Genomic DNA, 22,790 nt, shown 5'->3' with positions numbered 1-22,790 from the left:
ATGAAAAATCAGTCTTTTTTTTTTTTTTTTTTTTCTGAAAAATCAGTCTTAATGGGTATTCAGAATAAAGCTTTAAAGATCTCCTATTTGATAAACATAGCATTAGTTCATTTCCTGGCATCCTATCCAGGAAAACAAGAACCAGGCATTTCTTTCATTCTTGCCCTCACCTGTCACTCACCATCTCTGACCTGTGTAAGGGATATGCCAAGAGCAACAGAGAAGAATGTTCTTGTTTTTTTCCCTTCTTTTTTGTTTCTTCCCTTCCCTCCTTCTTTCATCTGTCCATCTATCAGTGAAAGAAAATGCAGGTGACCATCCCATGAAAAGTGCATGCCTCTTAATGATATCTCTTCTAGGAGAAAAAGGAGCAATTTAATATTTACATTTGGGGGAGGGGATGGTAATTGTCATTATCAAGGTGGCTGACTTGAATAAAGAGATTTAACTAATATTTTCCCCCCAAATTTCACTGCTCTGATACAGAAATCTTCAATGTTAATGGATTACAATTAAACACAAAACACTTTAAACATTGTTTACCATTTATAGGACACAACCTGTTTGTAGATTAACTTATAAAGATATTATTTCTCCATCATTTCACTGTTAAAAATCAAGAAAAACACTACTATTGAAATTTCAACACCTTAAAAACAGAATTTGTGCAATGACATTTTTAAGTGTGAATTCTGTATATAATATTATCATCCATAACACTAATCACGATTCCACTAATCCATATATCAAAAGGCAGCACTGGTAACTTTGATAATATTATACATACTAAAGTATTAAGAAGGGTCAGAGTGTAGTTAAATATTTCTACACATTATCTACAGCCACTCTTTTTATCCTTCCTTAGCAAGAGGAGCATGAACTAGGACCAGGCACTTACCCAGCATCTGCCTGGACTATCACTTGTTAGCACTAGAGACTAGGATGCTTGAACATGCAGTTATGTGTTTTGATTTAATAATGTAACACCAAAGTAGTCATTGTTTAAAAATTTAAGCCTAAGTAACAGTAACATTTTCATGCCAAGTTTTGACTGCTTAATAATTTATATTCTAGGTGGGGAAAACTACCATATTTTTGCTATTAATTACTTTAAAAGAATATCAGAAATGCCATCATTATCCCCCATTAAAATAAAAGCTAAACCGACTTGAACTTATTAATGATGCTTGCTGAAGACAAAAGGTGATTTCAAAACCCCAAAACCATGATTAATATTTACTGACCTATAGAACTAGAAAGTGTATTGTATTTTCCTGTTAAGTATAATAAGAATATGATTCTCTATCATTTACAACTATGATTCGGTAATTTGCATTTCAAAGGTATCCTATGGTCCCATATGGATTAACAACATCTGTTTATCAATTCTGCATGTTACAATTATCTATAGATATATTTTGACCTTGGCTAATCACTTGCAAACTGTCCTCAACTCTGTCATGAATAGACTGCAAATATGTTGATAAAATATTTCAACATTTTTCTAGTTCTCAAAACCTCAAAGCAATAAGCTAATCAATATATTATTTGTAAATCCATATTAGTGAAGCTTTCTATATGGTTGAATCATACAAAATATGACAAGGTCACAGTGGCAATTGCATAAGTATACCTTACAGCAATGTTTCCCACACAGCAGTGCACATATACCACTAGATAGCCCTGAGATGATTCTAAGTGGAGTGCTACATGAATGAACAATTTTTCTTTAATAGTTACATATTTATTTTAATGTTTATTAAAAAAATATAACTAGCACATAAAATGTGGAATATGCTCAAAACAAGACTATAGTTTAAAAAGGTTAAAAATAATACGTAAAAATGGCATAGGAAAAATGGCATATATACATATATATACACACACACACACACATATACGAGAACAGAAAGGTGGGATGTGACTCACATTTGCAAAAAACTGTTTTAAGGAATGATTTGATTTAGCCAGCATCATTTCTGAATGCTTGTAATAATAAGCCACATCATAAAGGGGTTTCCTCTACTACTATAAATTCTGAGTTTTTTCCAAGACAAATTTTTTTTAAACGTGTTTACTTTTATTTTAAGAATATAATTTTGAAAGCATTTAGTAAATTTAATTTACTTTAAAAGGATTCACCAAAATGGTAAAAATGTTCAGGAGCATTTGAAGGACATGCTATTCCTACAGAAGAGAAAAGACTACAAAGGCACATTGCGCTATTATGGTTATTGTAGCAGTATTTAAATAAGTGATCTGAATAGTCATTACCATTAATAATTAAGAAATAATTATAATATTCTTTCATAAAAAAGAAGGTACGCTTGGGCACTAAGTGCTCTTGATTCCGGAACCACTTGCACATAAGTGTCACTAACATGGACCCACTGGCCCGCTGATTCACTATCATGTTCTTTGAAACCTAGTGAAACAAAGAGAAGTTTAATTTTACAATAAGTATGTTCTCACTTTACATTATAAACAACACATTCATCACAAACTATATTTATCTAATGCTAGACTATATCGCATAAGTCTGTTTCCTTTTTTTTCCTTTTTTTGGGGGGGTGGGTAGGTAATTAGGTAGGTATGTATGTATGTATGTATTTATTTATTTATAATGGAAGTACTGGGGATTGAACCCAGGACCTCATGCATGTTAAGCACATGCTCTACCACTGAGCTATACCCTCCCCTCAAGTCTGTTTTTTTTTTGGGGGGGGGGTGTTTAACCATCTTCCATAATGTACTCTTTCAAAGCATTAATATTAGTATTATTTTACTTTAAATATCTAGTGAAATGTTAGATAGCCTTGTAAATACTTATTTATTCAAGGAACAGAAGCATTTGCACTAAAAGAGAAAAAAAATACAAAGTTAGTCTGCTGTTCCATAAGCAAAACCAGCAAATTTCAACTCCAACTGTATCCTGAGGACCTGGTATATATATATCTTCAAACACTAATGGTATTGTTAAATAAAATGCTACTCCACTGCAATACATGATGACTTAACACCTTGAAAAACTGGGTGTCCCCTCACATCGCCTACAGAGTGCAGTTTTATGATATTTAAGATTCTCTTTATCATCTAAGTACTCTTAAAGGAATGTCTCACTTAACAAAGTGAAGCCATCTGACATACCCATAAAATAACTTACCTCTTCCAGAATAGGAAGAATTCATTTGTTTTTTAAGAATAAAATAAACTTAGGACGGCATACCAGCTATGTTTTTCTTTCCGGTGATATGTTCCAGTAATTTCCTGGAGGGTGTTCTCACTTTCACATAAGCGGTGTAGTGACCTCCTCTCATCGAGCCACTGTGTTCCACTACTCCATAGAGACCATAGACAACTTTATCTCCCACACTTACATCCTTTTAGACAAAGAAAAAAAACCTCAAATGAGTTACTATTTAGTGAAATCTTATTATAAGGAAAATTAAGTCAAATGCACGTCCTACTTAAAATAAGAGAACGCATATTAAAACTACATTGGGATACCTTCCCAGCAAAATGCAAAAGCTTGACAACATTCTCTGTTGCCTGGGCTACAGGGAAAAGAGTACTCACATGTGGGGATGCAAAGGGTACACCCCTATTCAGGACTATTTCAAGCTATTTAGCCAAATTACATATATAATTGGATATATCTTGGATTTATCAATCCTCTTTCTAGGATACTCTCTCACAAGCAGATGAACAAAATATAAAAAGACATGCACCAGACTATTAATTGCAGGATTTATCTGTAATATCAAAAAACTGGAGAAGACCCAAATGTCCATAAATTGGGTACTGGCTAAATAAACTATAATGTTTCCATATAATAGTGTATTACACTGTTTCAAAAATTGAAAAAACCACCTTACCAGAGCAGGAATATCAAAAATGAATATGTTTTAGCCTCTCTAGATCCAACTATCTATTTGTAGGAAATAAAGACAATAGAGGAATAATCATCAAAATCTAAACTATGGGAAGCTATCACAAAGATGACCCAGTTTCTTCAACAAATTGCAAAGAGGAGAGATGGGAGGGAAACTGTACATTAAAAGAGACTGAAAGATATTTTTCAATCATGATATTTAGTCCTTACTTGGATACTAATTCATTTGAACAATTTCATTTATTAGACAACTGGAAATATATACACTAGATAATATGAAAAAAATAGGTTTTTTTTAAGTGTGAAGGTAGTATTGTGGCTGTGTTTAAAAAAATGAAGGGAAGAGTGATTCTTATCTTTTAGAGATGCACAGGAAAATATTTATGAATGAAATGATGCCTGATATTTGCTTCAAAATAATAAGAGGAGGAAGTAGATGAGTCTGTGGCTAGGGCAGGACTGGCCATATATCTAAGGTTTTAAGGCTAGGGGATGAGTGCTAGAGGTTCATTGCACTGTTCCGTCCACTTTGGTGTAGGTTAGAAATTCTCCATAATAGATACTTTTAAAAAATGTGTTCTCATAAATTTAATAGTTTGTTACTTATCATTTTGTTTACCACATTATCAAGTTCCATGAATAATGAATGTTACTAACTGACAGATGGGGCTGCTATTCTACAGCAGACGCTGGTATTCCACAGCAGATGATGTTGCATTTAAGATATTTTTGTTTTGACTGATCAGTGTAATGAAAGTATTAAGTTCAATAAGCATTCTATTATGTACCAAAACACCTAAGACTGCTAAACAGTAATCATGGGCAGGACAACGTGTTATACCCCAGAACTGTCTGGTTCTCTCACAGAAAACAAAGCCATCAATTTCACCTACAGAGTTCTTACATGTAAATATGAGCAATTATGAACCAGTTTGTGTTCTACGTTTAATTATTAAAGCATTAGCAATTTTAAAGTTTCCTACTCAGTTGATAAGTACACTATTCTCAGTAGTGTACCTGAAATGGCATGAAAAATAATGCACTAGTACATTGATTTACAAAATATAAAGAACTCCCCCAATGCTTAAACTACTACCAATTAAGCACATCATTCACAAGGAACAGGAAAGGGCACAAATTCTGCTTGGTTCTCTCAGCAACTATCTGATTCTAGAAGCATTTACAAACAGCTTTGATCTTCATGAACACCATGCCTCAGTGATGCTTTATGCATCTTTTCAACTTATTCTATCTCCCAAAATACAAAAGGCATACTCAGCGTTTTAAATGGAGGGAGGGAAGGAAGGAAGGGAGGGAGGGAGGGAGGAAGGAAGGAAAGAAAAAGGAAAGAAGGGAGGGAGGGAGGAAGAGAGAGAGAAAGAAAGGAAGGATGGAAGGAAGAAAGAAAGAAAGGAAGGTAGACATGGCCTAATAAACAATACACAGGATATTTTGAAGCATATTATTTGCAAGTCAATTAAATATCTTAATGATATACTATACCTTACAAGCAGCAGAACAGAATGGTGCTAAATCAAGCATAGATGGAAAATCTACATGTCTGTTTACTTTGCGAAGAGTCAAACCAGACTTAAAAAAAGAAAAAAATTTTCTTAATGAAACAATCTAGATCATTGCATTTGTTAATTAAAACCAAAATAGGAATCCTAGAAGTTAGTTTTTTCATAGATATAAAAACATGAGTAATGAACAGTCCAAAACTGATATATGACTAAGTTTTCAATTAGGTTTCCTAAACTGTTACTGCAAAGATCGTTCATTTACACAGGTATTTTTACCACAACAATATGGAAATAATTACTTTCACTGTGCCTTTCAACACTTAAGGAAAAATAAATTCAACACAATAAAAGCTAAGCTACTGACACATATGCTACCATAAAAATGTATTCAACTAAGAGTCAGGAGTCTTGTATCCTAGGCCTGACTCAGTGAGTGGTTAACAGCTAACTTGACTCTTGACAACCTCCTCTAGATCAAGGCAGAAAATGGTTGCAAATGGGTTAGGTTAGATCTTTTACAGTTCTAAAATTCAGTAATTTTCATTCACTAAAACAGAAAGAGCCTGACCACTCAAATCATTTTATCAATGAAAGTAAATATTACATATTCTATAAGTCAAAATGAACCTTCATGTTCTTAAGTAAGCTCTATTTTTTTCTCTATTTTTAGTTTCCAAAGGCAGGCCTTGAAAAATGTACTCTTTGTGTTAAGTAATGATAAAAACTTGCTGAAAGACTATCAAAGGTATTAGACAGGAAATCCACAAGGAGAAATGGACTCTACGGGAATAAGAACATACTTTAAATCTGAGATAAAACAGACCCTTTATGCAAGGCTTTCATGACTTACCTCAGTGACTAATCTTTTTTTTTAATTTAAAAAAAATTTATTATTGGGGGGAGGTAATTAGGTTTACTTATTTATTTATTCTTAGAGGAGGTACTGGGGATTGAACCCAAGACCTCATGCATGCCAAGCATGTGCTCTACCACTGAGCCATACCCTGCCCCATGATTAGTTTTTTATCTGCATACTAATCACATAATTTTACTACAGATCTGTTGCCTATTTCTTACCTTTCTTAAAAAAACCCAAAAAACAAAAAACACTTACTTATTTTTTTTAATGAAGGTTCTGGGGATTGAATCCAGGACCTCCTGCATGCTAAGCATGCGCTCTGCCACTGAGCTATTTCCCTCCCCTCAGAAAAAACACTTATTTTTTTGACCAAATTATAGTCACTTACTATATCTGTATTTGTATTTTCAAGTAATTTTTAGCAGGCTTAACATGATAATCTGACATGAAATTATGAAGTCATCTGTCAGGAATAATTATTTAATCTGTATTCAATTTGTTTGCCTCCTTTTTTCTTATCAGCTGATACAAGCAGCTGATAACCAGCACTGTCTGAGATCATTTCAGGCTGATGTGTCCTCCCCAAACAGTGTTGTGCTGTTGAGAAATTACCGCTTAATAGAAAAGACTTCTGACAATACTTCCATAATCTTTGCCATTTTATTTTGCATTTGTTTTGCTAGAAAGAGTGGACCTTTCTTTTATTCTTTCTTGGAATTTTTACTTCTTCTATGAATAGTCAATTCATGTTCTTTGCCATTTTACTATTAGGGTCTTGATATTTTTCTTATTGATCTTTAAGAGCTCCTTACATATTTACAATATTAATCACTGCCATATTTATGGCAAAGAGCTCTATCTTGTTGAGATTTGCCTTTCATTGTTGTGGACGTTTCTCATATACAGCTCTAAAGTTACTACAGAGAAAAAGGCTTTCAGGGACACTAAAAAGACAGAAGCAGAGACACTGCTTAGAGACTCTGCTCCCACAGTCCCAGGGAGTAAGAATGTAGCTTTGCAGACATTATATTTAGCTTGAGAACAAGAAAGGACCAAGATGTGTAGAAATGTTTCCCTTTAAGAGCACGAATTCTTTCTGTAAATTGTTTCTAAAAGGGTAGCAAGTACCAAATATAAAATAACTGCGATACATCATGAAATTAGCTTTTCAGGTCTGGCATGACCCTATCCTGTTCACATGGAGTCGCTGCAGATACACACCTTCCATTAAGCATTCTGCTGTAATGAGACACGATACATCTGCTTCTGCTCTCCATGACCATCTCATTCCCACTGAGCTTCTGCAACGCTGGCTGTAGAAAATCAAGAACTTAATCTAAGTTCTGTGGATAGGGATGGGGGTATAAAGAAAAACCTCCTCCTGCTCATCTGCGGCCCACCTGAAATGTTGCAGATATATAATCAAAGCTCTCAATCCCTTCCCTTGAGATTTCTTTTAAGGGTTTTATACTTAGAAAATCTTTCACACAGAGGTCAGATTAATAATATTCATCAAGTTTTCTTCTAGTCTTTCAATAATTTGTTTGATACAATTAAAAACATTTATCTGAAAGTAGTATTGATATATATGGTATAGAAGGAAATCCTAAATTTTTATTTTTTCAAACACCTATCTTTCCTAAATTCTTTACTGAATAATCTAGCCTCCTTCCCAAATGATTCAAGATTCGTCCTGTATCATAACAAAAAAGCTTTAAATTATACTCGAGTTTTATTTATTGACAATACTGACCATACTGTTTTAATTATTGGGGGGGGGGGGGTGTAGCTCAGTGGTAGAGTGCATGCTTAGCACGCACAAGGTCCTAAGTTCAATCCCCAGTACCTCCATTAATAAACAAACGAACAAACCAACAAACCTAATTACCACCCCACCAAAAGTAAAGCCTGTTTTAATTATTAAAGATTCTTCCAGAGGAACTTTAAAATCATTTTATCAAATGCAAAAAAAAAAAAAAAAGAGTGAAGGCATTGAATAAAACTATAAATAACTGAAAGAAAATCTGATGCATTAAAAATACTTAAGTTCTCTCCCATTACAGTCAGACAAAAGTGAGGCCTGCTTTGCAGCCCTTTTTGTAATTATTCCCAGCCAGCCACAGCTAGCTCAAGCACCCCTCTCATTGGGATCATGAGAAGCTCAGAAAGCTATGTGCACTTTGCTATCTCCCTCCTTCTAAGGGTTCTTAATCTTATTTTCCACTGAGACACACACACCACTTAGGGTCCTACCAAAATCTTCAAATATTGTGAGTTAAACAATTTTACTTAGAAAAGTATTATAAGCTATTACGGCTGAAAAAGCAGTAAATCCCAAATGTCAAATGACAGATTTTTAAATTCAATAAACTACTGGCTAATTCTTGACACTATTTCACAAGACTTAGGCGTCTGCAAAACATATGATGAAAATTACCATAGTGATACTAAAGGGAATTTACCTGATGAAATCTTTTAAGATGGAGAATTAGGATAGCTGGAACAGCAGAAATGAGCAATTGCTTCCTGGCATTAGTATACACCCCTTCAGCTTTCTTTTCTGCATAAAATATAATATAATAAATTTATTTGTAAAATGCCATTTTATACATTATCCACCATGTAATATGGTAAACATTTATATAGATGCATCATACCACAGTTTTGAAAATGTTAAAAAAGAAATTAACTTCTGGTTACAGGGAACCTCTACTCATTCACAAAACTTCACTAAAATAAAAGGTTTTTTTTTTTTTTTTATTTTAGGCACACACCTATAAGGACAAATAATAGGGGAAGTGACACTTGCAACATAATTTTGGAAGCTGGAAAGCAGATAGACCAGTAGTGACTTATGCCAGTGCCCTCCAAAGACCACCACAAACACATCTGTAGTTGAAAAAAATTGGGTCATTACTCACTGTAGTGAAAGGAGATCGTGTATCCTGGGAACGATGGGGCATTTCAGTAAGAGGCTGCCAGAAAGGACTTATGATAGGATCTGAATATGGTCAATTGCACATTTAAGTTGCATTAATGTAAGCTGGCATTTCTTCCTCTCCCATTGAGATATTTCTTTAATTACTAATGTATTAGGCATGTCTTCATTCTGATGCTTTGACATCTGGGGCCTTGCTGACAATGGAGAGGGCCTCTCCCAGACCTAGCTCATTCCTAGATAGCAAACAACTTAAGTGTGCCTTTCATATGCAAACCACCCAATCCAAAGCCCATACCACATCACCTTCTTTATTGGGCTCTAATACGTTAGGCCGCCATTCACCCATCCTAATCATACCAGGGCCAGCTACCAGACAACTAGAGACAGCCCCTATACCTCAGAGTCTACTTAAATTATTCAAAACTACTCAATCCTAAACCTGTCTACCCTGCCTCATCCATCCCTTCCCTCGGAAACCACAATAAAGGCTCTTGTCCACGTTTTCCCCATCACTCAGTCTCCTGACCAACCCTGGCGCTTCCCCTTGTGGCCCTGCATGGCATGGCTTAGCATGCCCCCTCCTCTTGGGAACTGTAAGTAATAAACTACTGGAACTGTAAGTAATAAACTACCATTTCAGTGGCAATCATCTCCTGACCTGTTGGCCTCACCATACTTGAATAACAAAACCTACATTCTGAAACAACTAGTCACTAAGAATCAGAATGTTCTCTCCATTTAATGACGGCTAGAGGTGCACTGAAGATTTACTTGACAAATCCCCTCTTTCCACTTCTCCCCAGTCAACAAAACATAGTTGTTATACTGCTAGCTTTGTAACATAGTTACTTAAAATCTTCAACTTTGTATCTTATGATATGACTTTATACTAGATTGATGGGATTTGTAAACATTAATCTCACTAGTGATACAATTTTAAGTCTTAGGGAAATGTCTTCTGGAAAGATTTCAGATAGCCAATCCTCTGATATAAGATGATGTAAAGTTGCGTTTTCAAGGCAGATATGGGTACTTCCTGTTCTTCAATTTATTTCAACAAAATCTATTGAAAACTTACTCTGCCCAATCAGTGTCTTCAGTGCTGACGTATAAACATGAGTAAGACAACCCCTGGCTTCCGAGCAGCTGAAGTATGGAGACAAGGTTCTTAGGTTCCTCTGTTTGGGATCTATAACCCATTAGTCACTGATTCTCAGATAATCCATGAATACTTGAAAAAACAAAAAAAGTAAGCTAAATACTTACCTGCAGAACTAGTTTCCTTTTGGTACTTCTGTTTCTTTTCAGTACAGTTTTCACACAGAAGCTTGTTATTTCCCATTAGTAATTCCATAGATGTGAACTGATAGAGACAGGACTGAATTGAACATTCTTTAGAAGAAGTTATATAGCTCTGAGAAAGGGTCTGAAAAGCATTTTGGGGGCTGTGAGACACCACATGCTTGTCCTCTGTAAAACATAAATTATTTGAAACATTTAGTGGTTGATTTTCTCTGTCAAAATCCCTATCTCCAGTTACAGTGCTTCTCAAATGAAGTTCAGAAATAGCTTCGGCCACTCTGTCATCACCACTGTCACTCTCCTTGGTGAGTGGTTCACTCTCTGATGGACGGTGAAGGTGCCCATTTGCGTGCACAGAGTAGCCACTGCTGGATCTCAGCAACAAAGCCTGCTTAGAGGCACTTTCAGATTCTGAAGGCTCGCTGTCAGCATCAACACTACTTTCAGAAAGGCTGGCTTCTTTTTCACTGCCATCGGTAGGACTGTCAGTCAGAGTCGATTCAGTGTTCATGATGCTTGCAAACAATGGAGAATCTCCATTCAGTTCAAGGTTTTCATTTTCCTGGTGTATGATAACAGCTTTATCTTCTCCAGATGGCAATTCTCTTGTACATTTTCTGCCATGAATTAGTTGATTCTGTAAGTTGACAGTGTTTTCAGAGAAAAGAATCTTGTGACCTTACTGAAAATAAATGCCAGTAAGTCTTATTTAAACATTTCACATTTACTAAAATACTATTTCTAGTACTTCTGAAATCCATTTCCTAAATCCACCTAAACTATAATCAACAGAAGATATGCTAACAAAAAGCTCTAATTTAAAAATAAACTTTTACACAAGAAACCAACAATAATGGTTACCTATTTATGAAGAGGGAACAGGACTTTTGGGGAACAGTGCTATGAGGGAGGCTTTTTAAGTGTAAACTTTTGCATGCTCTCTGGGCTTGCCATATAAAGGGCCTTCCAACAGAGAAAATTAAATCTGATAATACATCAATTGCCAATTTAGTACAAATCATATCACGTAAAAAAGGTTTTTATTTTAAAATGAGGTACAAGTTCAGATTGATTTATTTAAATTTATACGCTATAATTCAACAACCAGGTGTGCCTCTAGTGAAATAATGGGTCTACACAATGGTCGTCAGTGACTGATAGTATCACAGAAAGAGATGGGTCAAACATGATGTGCATGTCCTGATGGAGATACACACCACCATTTAAAAGTTTTCTTGCCAAAAATTAACTAAATAACCAAACTTAAAACTAATTAGGCCTCTAGCTCTAACTGCCTTACAGAGGAAATAAAAGGGACAGAGGCACCTGTTAACAACATGCAGGTGAATTACTACATGTAAAATGAATTACAATAACATGCAGAATGTTATAACATACAAAAAAAAAAAAAAACTACTGATGTGGCAATGTGAGAAACTGATGAAAAAAAAGACCTGATTTCTACAACAAATAAATTATAAAGAGGAAAAAAAAGGTAGAATCTGTGGATTAAAAGACGTTCATGAAATATGACAATCTATAGATCTTTTTTAGATCTTAAATTCAAATATGCTTGAAAAAGCAAAAACAAAAAGGAAGTATTTTATAGTTGCAGAAATTTAAATTATGACTAGATGTTTGTGATGTTAAGAAGTTTTTAAAATATTTTTAGGTATAATAATGGTACTATGGTATACCTTTAAAAAGAGCACCTTTTAGAAATATACATTGAAGTATATGATATATTTGGGATTTATTTCAAAATACCGGATGAGAAGGAGAATGTGGGATAGATACAGATAAAACATGATTTGCTGTGAGCTGATAACTATGAAGCTGAGAAAAGGGTACATGGGAGTTATACTTTTTCCCCTACTTTGTATACTTTTGAAGTTTTTCTTAATAAAAAGTTTTTTTTTTTTAAAAAGGTTGTCTCACAAATATATATAATCTTACCTTATCTTTAGATGAAGAATGCTTCTTGGTGGCTCTGGGTTGATGAGTATTCTCTACAGTGACAGTGCCACTGTATTGACCACTATCTGTCTCCTGTAAGCTTCTATATTTACTCACTCTTCCCAAAAGTACAGGCTTTGAAACCTATATAGATATACCATGGATACAACACAAAACTTGTTTAGAAAATAAATTCTGGATGTAATCTACTTTTGAAAATTTCTAACTCATTTGAAATGTAGATAGTTTCCTTAACATTAATTCTCAAAACATAAAACATAAGGGTTTAAATTCCTTGAGAACTATATCATACTTTATTCATGCGTACACAACCTCCAATATCAAATACACTGTACCAACTCAATTAGTATCTATAAAAAGCAATGACTCTCAGATACCTGACAATACACTCAACAAATGTCTAAATATATGAATGAATCAATGCCCTTCACAAAAGACCTAAGGTTTTTTCTCCTTACCCTTTCTTCTATTATAGGAAGTGAAATATCAATAAAAGGATCTTTCACCATGGAGATCTTAAAAAGAAAACATATTGAGAACTTCAGTTAGAATTCTAATATAGATAATGTAGTCTTGTAAAGTCTTAAAGAAATCAAACTTCCCAGGCAACTTAAAATTTTAAGTTAAAAAATGTTCCTGGAATAAACAGTAATTTAATTGGATACAGCCACTTATTTTGCTAATCAAAATAAGATATTTCAAAACATCAGTAAGTGCAACCCAGCTGAATTTTATAATTCTGCTAATACGACTAGCCTGTAATATTTAAAGTAACTTTAAAATAAACTGTGTTTAATAAAACTGATAAACTGAAGATATAAACACAATTTTGGTGAAATTAAGGCTATAAAATAAATATGAAATATTAAGAAAAAGCCAGAGCTTGACTGTTTCGTAGATTCTTCAGTATAATTCTGTCCTGAAAGCTCCTCTCCAAATATTCAATACCTTGTAGTAACTTATGGTGAAAAATATGAAAATGAATATATGTATCTTCATGTATGACTGAAGCATTATGCTGTACACCAGAAATTGACACATTGTAAACTGACTATACTTCAATAAAAACATATATATTTTTTTTAAGTAAAAAAAAAAAAGTTCCTGTCTAGCTTGTGAAAAAGAAATCAACTTCTATGTTGAATACACTATAAATGTAAGTTGAGTTGACCAGTGAACAATGCCGGCAGGATGGCGGGGCAGCGGTTAAGGGTGCTGACCCCCATCGTTCCCACCAGCCAAAAATCAGAGTATAACTTTACAGTCAGGGCTCTTTATCCAGGGTTCTGCAGTTACAGATTCAACCAAACGCAGACCATGTAGTGCTGTAGTAGTATTTACTGAAAAGAAATTTTTGTGTAAGCGGCTCCTTGCAGTTCAAACCCATGTTGTTCCAGGGTCAACCATAATATCATGGAGACACAGTCTATGCCTCAGTATGACAGGCTAGAAGGAGATATAATATAAAGCCCTGACTTTGTAAGACTAGAGAGATAGGAAGGTGATTCGGACTCTGGGAGAGGAAAATGAACACAAAGACTCTCTTTTATGATTAAAATCTGAAAGAAGTTTAAACCCATCATACTCTAAGGCACATGCTTTCAGAAGAATTCCTTACCAACCAACTGAAAACCTATAAAAATTTGTACGTGATTTAAGTTGTTGTTAAAGTACAGATGGCATTCAAAATGAAAATTATCACTAAATTCAAAGATGAGTCAAGTCTGCCTTAAAAAAAAACCCTTCAACAAATCATATAAATGTAAAATATTTTAAAGTAGATCAGCCTAAATTATGTTAAATTATTAAATTATTATTATTATACTAAATTATTAAATTATTACTATTGAGATTATAATTGAGGGGAATGCATACTTATATAACATAGTTACTCTCTCCATAGAAATTTCTCTTTCATTTTCAATCCAAACAAGCAGCTAACAACACATGGGAGCATATTAAAATAGGCTAAATGAACTCCACAGGTGTGTCAAAAGGAAAAACTAGGTAACACATTTACTTTGAAAAATTATAGATTATGTTTATTTATACATTATGTGAAGGATTTATTTTTAAAAGACTTCCAAAAACTATTACGTAGTCATCTGTCACAAATAAAAATAAATGACTACTGATGATTACGTGCGAAAGAAAATGAAAACAATGTGACCATAATCTATTCTGTACTGAAGCGAATTTCGAAGTACCTACATTTGCACATTCTTCACACATGACCGTGCTAGTTAATTCACCAATAAAGATACGATCTATGAAGTTCATTTTCACACCTTCTCTTCCATATGCTGTAAAAATAATACTTTTTAATGTAAAAAACATGTCAATTATCAACCTAACAATGTAACAGGCTTTTTTTTTTCTGTTGAATCAGAAGAAATCTAAATAAGGTAGACATCCACACCATATTTTTCTCTATGTTATGTCTTTCTCCTTTAGTAATTCCACAGAGAAAATGCGACTATCAACTACAGTAGTTTCCAAGAAATAACAAACTGTTCTTAAACTTAAGAAGTAAAATACATAGAATAGTAACAGCTATTCACATCATACTCAACTGCTCCCACCAGACTCTTTAAAGCCTCTGTGCCTAACCTAGAAGTAGGCAGAGGGATGGGAAAAGAGATTATGGTTTAGGATTACAGATGCCAGGACCATAACTGTGGAAACAACAGAGTAGTAACAGACAAGTAAACAATGCATAGTGTAAAGAATTAACATGGCAATTAATAACTCAGCTATATATGTTACTCCTCAAGTATATAAAAAATGCTAAAACTATTCTGTTTGCAAAATATTTATAAATAAAAGAAAACTATGCCTGTGATTTGCTTCAAAATAATATGGAGTTGGGGAAAACAAGACGAACATAATACACCACAGTGGGGTGATAGGCACACACATGCGCTTCATTATACTATTCTCTCTAATGGAAGCTGGAAATTTTCCATCATAAACCATGTGGGAAAACATATTCACAAACCTATCCACTCCTCTTTCAGACTTCTATCCTTTTTGGATCTCTACCTTCAAATTTCATATAAACAACATTTTAAATCAAACATTATTTGAAGCACTGAATGACAGAGCAGACTTTTATCTGGATATATCAATAAACATTTATTAATTATGATGATAACTACTTAGAAATTATGTTAAACTAAGACGTTTCATTAAGAAAAATTGCATGAAGTATTGAAAATAGGTGAGATTACAAAACTGGAAAGGGGTGAAAGAAAAACTGAGCAGTTATCCTCAACATGCACTAGATGGCACTATTTCAAAACAAAAGAACAAACAGCATCCTTGGGAATCCATATTTTTAAAAATCTTGAACCTTTAACTGTATATAAAGTTTTGTCATATACAATCATAATGTATGTATTTTTTTATAAATTAAAGACATACAGAATATACATATAATGCTACCAAAACACAGAAGTTAGAAAAGAGAATAAATAAAATACAAATAATATTTTTTAAAGTTTTCTAAAAAAGATGACTTCACATTACCATTAGTTATTATCTCAAGGCAGAATATACATTTAGGACAAGGTAAATTGCCCATGACATGGGATATAAACCCACACTTAAATACTGATCATTGTAAATGATCAGCTTTGGTTAGTTAACATTCTTGCCTCATATTTTGGCCAATGAAGAGTCAACACTGGGAGCTGACACGTACGCTTGACTTAATAGTACTCTCTTTAGTAAATGGCTTCCTTACAGGAATCTCTGCAGCACTTACACATTTTGTCTAGTTAAAACTAGACAATGTCCACAATCTGATTATCTAAGCAAACTTCAACTGCAAAATAATAGTGTGATAAAAGTGAACTTCAAAGCGAGGTTGCTACTTTCAACAACCTTTCTAGTCTCCCATAGGATACTTCATCTGAGGACATCAGTGTCAATCTGTGTATTTGATGTTAGTTATATTTTTAAAAATTCACATGGATTCTAACATTTTCTTCCTCTCTTAAGATTAATTGATTTGGGAGGGGTAGAGGGAGATAATTAAGTATTTATTTATTCATTTATATGCAGGCACTGGGGATTGAACCCAGGACCTCATGCATGCTAAGCACACACTCTACCACTGAGCTATACCCACCCCACCCCCTAACATTTTCTTTCTATGACCCATTAGACTATCTTGCAGCCACAGGAGTTAAGTACACTCTCCTTTTAAGGCTGCTATTTCAGAGAATTAGTTCACATAAAGCTCAGTTCTTTTTCCCACAAACGAAACTTAATATTTTCTTCTAGAAAAGTTTTTTTAAGAAGAAAGTTTTAACAGTGAAAGAGTCAACATACCTTTGACTTTTTTTCTAGTTTCATCATCAGCAGTTTTAGTAGTTGGGTTGTTAAATGCTTTTAGAATGCCAGCTTGTATTCGCTATAAAACAAAGTAATAAGAATTTAATAAGAATCTATACTAGAATGTATTCTTTCAAAGCATTATTTTGTGTTCCTATGAACAGAAACTGGTTTAATAACAGTCAACTCAAGCCTCATTCTCTTAGTAAGAGGAGGACTTTCAAACAGCAAGGTACACTGGATTTCAGTTCCCTAGTATGTAAAATAAAATAACTGAATTAAAAAAAAATTAAGTATGTCCTTTCTTCCAGTTCTAAAATTCCATGAATACTTCTCTAATGCCAAATTCTCCCCCAAACAAAAGCCAAGGTCCCTATGGTTAGGTTCCCTCTAGCGTTTAATGTGTTTTTCTCAGTCTACCAAAAGCAAGCAGCCTAGTCTCATTTTTCTTATAGGTTAGAGTAAGTTCTCCTTCTTATCCCTTCTCTCCCCTATCTCTCCCTGTCTCTCACCCCCTCCCTCCCTCTCTCCTACTCTGTCCCTAAAATGATTTATTCCATAATCAGGATAAAGAGTAACAGACCATATGAAATTTCTTATCTATGAAGAAAATCTTAATATATAAGAAACATATTAAACTATGACCTCCATGCAGTTTATTTTACTTACATACACATATTTGACTAAAGTCCAGAATACTGTCCACAGCAAGAATACCACAAATCTTAACTGTAGTTTTATTTGAATTTGTTGTCAATAATGATATTATTGGGATATTTGGTAATAGCTGTTAAAATTCCATATGTATGTATCATTTTATCAGGCAATCTCATTTCTGTACTTACACAGATATACACATGCAAAATAACATATACATTATTCATCACAGCACTGTTTACAAAAGCAAGAACACTGGAAACAACATACAAGGGACAATCAATGAGGAATTAGATATGTTGAGCTTAAAAAAGAAGGAAGCTTCCTATCTTCTGATATGGAAAGACTGCTACAAAGTTATCTGAAAAAAAGACTGAGGTATAAATAGTATATGCCACTTTTTGAAAAAAAGAAAAAATATACATATATATACACCACCAAATGAGAGCATAAATCAAGAAAGACAACAACGTGGTTTACAGGCAACAGCAGGGTGGACACATAAGAAAGGCAAAGGGAATTCCCAGAAGCACAGTTAGGAAGAATTCCAGGATGATGCCTATGCATCTAATGTGGGAGCTGACCAATCCAGACTGGAGTAATCAGACTTAGGAGATGGATGTACTGTCAACACCAGGATCCCCTCTGCCACTGTACCATGTTTTTAATCCAAGAACAGAATACATGGGGAATGAACTGCTAATGTTCTTATTTGCCCCTCCGTGCCCTGCTACCTGGGTCAGCAGAGGATACACATTACCCGCCAGAACTGTTCTACTTGGACCTGTTCCTGAGAGCTATGTGATGGGCAATGATGAACTCAGAAGCAGAAAATACAGAGCAACCTCCAAACTTTTGGACCAGAGAGCTAGTACCTAGTCTCTCCTACATCTCTGCCAGTTGCTTTGACTTTGACAATCGTGGCTCAGAACACAGTCATCATCTTGCCTCCTGACTTCCCCAGAAAGAGCTCTTGTAAACTCTGGGAAGCCAAAGCCAGACTATGCTCCAGAGATTCTTTCAAATCATCTTCTTTTGGGAACCTTCATCCAATAATGACAATAGGTTTGTGTTTGCTACTCAGTTTTATAAAACCAGACTATATACTGTTTAAGCATACAGAGGTAGCTCTAAAAACTGTAAGAAAAATCAATGAAATGATTTCTGTAAAAGTCAAAATAGTGGTTACCTACGATGAAGAAGTGTTTGAAAAAAAAAAAGGAATAGGTAGCTTCTACGGTATTAATAACATTCTTTTTTTTTTTTAAACTCTGGGGGTGGTGGTAGGCAGGAGTGCTAATAGTATTTATATTATACTTTAAACCATATGTATATTTGTACACATTCTTCTGTATGTGATACGTTTTATAAATTTAACGCCCTCCCCCAATAATTATGAAACTGAGTTTTGTTTATTAACTAGCCTATGATCAGTATATTATATTTCCTAGAACTGATCACTATTCTGTTCCAGTGCATTTTCAAAGTTAATGCAAGATTCAAAAACTTAAATATATGCACAGTAGGGTATAAAAGTAAACATACAGCAATCCATATCATGTCATGTTGTCTTAAAATATACTTATATATATGAAGGAAAGTAAAATAATGTATCCCAGAAGCTATTAAATATTGAAATAATCTCCAATTCAGACTCAATAAATTTGAAAATTGATATAACTCATGTAGAGTCTAAGCTAAAGTTGACTTTTACACCTTGAAAAAAGAATTTACTGAACTAAAATAAGCAAATTAGAATGGTGCAAATTACATGCAGGAGAAATATTTAATGGACTTAAATGAAAGGTTCCAATAAATACCTATGTTTACCTATAAATATTTAATACAACTATAAAAAGCCTCTCCAGCTACTAAAGATAAACTTAACTCAATTTAGAAGTCTGTAAAGTTATTGTACAATTTGAACATTGTACTAATTCAGATGTGTTCAACATGATTTAATGAGCCTTTACCACACTCTGAAATGTAAGCTACGATAACACTCTTTAAAAAAAAGTAAAAAAAAAAAAAAAAAGCGGTTTAAATTAATAACTTTTAAACTATTAGAATTTTGTTTTTTTATTGTATCTTAGCCACAAATTTATATTCTCTGCTCTAAACTGTTAAAGAGTTAGTTAATAGGTAATTCATCATGCTGAATAAAATAAGTGGGCACAGGTCCATCTACAACCTTTCATCATTAACAGTTGTGCTTTGAACCATTTAGATTTAAAAAAAAAAAAAGATTTTGGTCAGGGAGCTGCTAACAACTGCAGCATATTAATCAGTTAGCAGTATCAAGGTTCAACTAGTTCAATCTCCATATTAAACTTCTTTCAAAAATAAGAATGCAAAAAACTCAATTTAAGTTAGCTGAGATATTCTACCTTTAAAATAATCTTACCCAATAATGTATTAAAATGATACATCTTTGAGACTATAATAAAAATGTAGTATCATTAATTTAGTGATAGCTCAAATTAAAAGGAAAAAAGTGAATAGGCATATATTTCTAAGCTGAAAAGACTGCTTATAAAAGAAGTTCTTATAGTGAATTTGATTTTATTTCACACATAAAAAATTTACAATTTTTGTACAGATGATCCCTTTAGCCCTCTACTCAGCAGGACCATTTTATATTCCTCAACTTCACAGTTATAAGAAAAAGACTTCAGTGAAACAATATGAAAAGAGGTCAATAGTTTTTAATCATTACTAGAAGATTCTGGTGGCAGACATACCGCTGTAGCGTTCCTTCAATCAAAAAACACATGGCAGTGACAAACTACAACAGCAGCCCGATTAACAGCTGTGGAGTTCCCAGGCCAGACAATGCAGCTCCTGCCTGGGTACACACTGTAACTGACTGGCACGACTGTCCTTGCTTATGAGGCTGAACAGATCCACAGGCTTGACATTTTAATTTTGCCACACCATCTAAAACCCTCAAATAGGGGAAGGAGGATAAGAGCTTTCAAAAACCAATGTTTCCTGCTGTTATTGCCTGAGTTTTTAAGATACTGTGAATCCCAATGCACCACTACGACAAAAAAATAATTTAACTGTAACAAAGAATGCCATCAAGTAATAAAAGTAAAATAGAAAAAAATTATAGGGATAGAGTTTATTGTTTTATTTGTAATATCAACAGAGAAAACCAATGTAAAGAGGTAACTTTAATTCCATTTACAATGATACTTGATCACTATGCATTGAAGATATTTCTGCAAATCATAAGGAAAAAAAAATCATTCTAGGAACTAAGAGTCTGAGTCCTAAAGCAACTCCTACGTTATCTGTAGGCTCAGAAGGTCAAAATGTGTTTACTATTCATAATACAAAGACAGAGCATCTCTCTCCACCTTGCTGCCTTGTATCAACCCCTTCAGTAAGAGTATCAATATATTACAGTTATTGAATCAGATTTAACACTTTTTCAAATAGTGAAATAATTATGGTTAAATTTTAAATAGCAAGCTTTAAAAATGTACTATTTATACTAGTCACTGATGACCAAGCATTAAAATTAAACTTTAATAAGCAGTATTGTATAGAATTAGATCATTAGTTTAGTAGTCAGAAAGACTTCGGTTTGAATCTCCATTCTCGGTATCAGTTTCTAGATCTAAGAAAATGTGATCAAACATTAGCTTGGGGGATTGTGCTAATGTTCTCAAAACTTAACTAATTATAAATCTCTTAAATGATTTTTTAAAAAATACACAAATAAAATATAATACACAATTACAGTCAATTTAACAATTTATTCAAATTATATTCAAAATAACTGTAAACCCCCAAGAAATTAGCCAGTATAACTCATTTAAGAGACTGTTTTCTCCCCAATTCAAATTCTCAATTGTCCATTTAAAGGGTAAGCACAGACAACATATTCAGAAACATTCACTGAGCACCTACTATGTGCAAGGCACATGGGACACCATTCCTTGAGGAGATCACAGTCTAAGACAGATGACAGACATAAATCTAAATAAAAAGTGGTAGAGTTCATAATCAAAATATATAAAAATAGATGGTAGAAATGGTCTGACCCCTTCAGAACTTGAATTCAACTAATTTAGTATGAAAGTCTCTAAACAGCTAATTAAGAATAGCATTGGAATGCACACTGTTTAGAAGCAGGAGGGAGCAATTAACTCATTCTTTAAGATAATTTATAAGAAAATATTAGAATGATAACTCTCTCTTCACTGAAAACTGCTCATTAGGAGTAAAGAAATACTACAGTGTTATGCACAATTCAAAGCAGGATTTAAAAAAAAGAAGGGTCCACGATGCCTAGTGACATAGTAAACACCCACCACAGGCATATCAGCACTTCACTTCCAGCTGGTTGCTTTACTACATATTAATACATAGATTAAGAATGGTATTCATCCTGAACAGGAAATAGATTTCACCTGTTATGACAATTATGATTGGAAGGGGCTGCCCAGTGTGCTATGTCGAGAATGATTCTGAGACCGAATCCTGACTCAGTGGAGTTGTTATGAATGATTAGCAAGGTCTGCTGTGAGTGAGAAATGGGGGCAATGGAGGGCATGTGCTGTGTATTTGACACCTTCAATATCTTGCATTTTGTCTGGAAAATTGTATCCTATTTGCATAGGACCCCACCAAAAAAAGGTGAATATAACTAATTTAATATTAAAGTCAACCAACAGCCACTCAATTAAGGGAGAGGATTACAATAAACACTGGGAAATCTATCCAGTCCTTCTTTACTCAGAAACACTGCCTGATCCAGGAGGCTGGAACCCCAATCCCTTGGTCCCTGACTAGATCCTAATCCAGCATGGGATAACAAAGTTTCTCTCTCTTGGAAATTTAGAATTGGGATTCACACATAGCCAGGCTCGTTTTCACACATGTGGAGCTGCAACATGCAAACCATGGTGGTCATGTGGTACCACTCAGACAGAGAAGCAAAAACACTACTCGGTCCGCAGACAGATGAATAAAGAAAATCTACAGAGCCAGCGAAACCAGGGGCAAAAAGGAGAATAGTCTCTGGATTCCCAAGAACCTTCCTGTCCTATATCCACCTTCATCTGGATTATTACATTCCCCTTTCTTTTTTAAGCTAGTTTTAATTAATTTGTTATTTATAGCCAAAGAGTATTAACCAATAAAGGATAATAGGATTGTGAAAGGATGAAAAAAATAATCTTATAGTAGAAGAGGCAAAAAAAAAAAAAAAAAAAAAAAAGCAAGGGGACAATAAATAGTTTAAAAAAATCAAATTATTCTCAACTATACACTAAAATTTTGGTAAAAATT

The 22,790-nt window shown here is 33.9% G+C and overlaps 1 protein-coding gene and 1 non-coding gene across 10 annotated transcripts in view; both read right to left on the bottom strand.

Moving 5' to 3' along the window:
* Window positions 1–22,790, bottom strand: part of USP45 (ubiquitin specific peptidase 45) — a 58,047-nt gene continuing 35,257 nt past the window's right edge. For 3 of the 9 annotated variants that reach the window (XM_010983898.3, XM_031456070.2, XM_064486826.1), the window contains exons 10-18: window positions 16,830–16,911; window positions 14,706–14,797; window positions 12,953–13,009; window positions 12,474–12,617; window positions 10,482–11,154; window positions 8,737–8,834; window positions 5,396–5,482; window positions 3,227–3,380; window positions 1–2,425 (exon numbers count right to left, since the gene is read on the bottom strand). In XM_010983898.3, the coding sequence (XP_010982200.1) occupies window positions 2,295–2,425; window positions 3,227–3,380; window positions 5,396–5,482; window positions 8,737–8,834; window positions 10,482–11,154; window positions 12,474–12,617; window positions 12,953–13,009; window positions 14,706–14,797; window positions 16,830–16,911 (1,518 nt within the window). In that variant the 3' untranslated portion in view covers window positions 1–2,294. Of the gene's footprint in view, window positions 2,426–3,226; window positions 3,381–5,389; window positions 5,483–7,495; window positions 7,588–8,736; window positions 8,835–10,481; window positions 11,200–12,473; window positions 12,618–12,952; window positions 13,010–14,705; window positions 14,798–16,829; window positions 16,912–22,790 lie in introns of those variants that run through there. The other 6 variants (XM_064486827.1, XR_004138222.2, XM_010983899.3 and 3 more) reach the window with 6 other exon arrangements.
* On the bottom strand, window positions 2,625–2,697 carry TRNAV-AAC (transfer RNA valine (anticodon AAC)). The gene has a single exon. It is a non-coding gene; the product is annotated as a tRNA-Val (tRNA).

This window comes from Camelus dromedarius, chromosome 6, assembly GCF_036321535.1.
Source record: "Camelus dromedarius isolate mCamDro1 chromosome 6, mCamDro1.pat, whole genome shotgun sequence".
Taxonomy (NCBI): domain Eukaryota; kingdom Metazoa; phylum Chordata; class Mammalia; order Artiodactyla; family Camelidae; genus Camelus; species Camelus dromedarius.
Note: the sequence above shows the minus strand (reverse complement) of the source record. Positions and strands in the feature narration are given on the sequence as shown.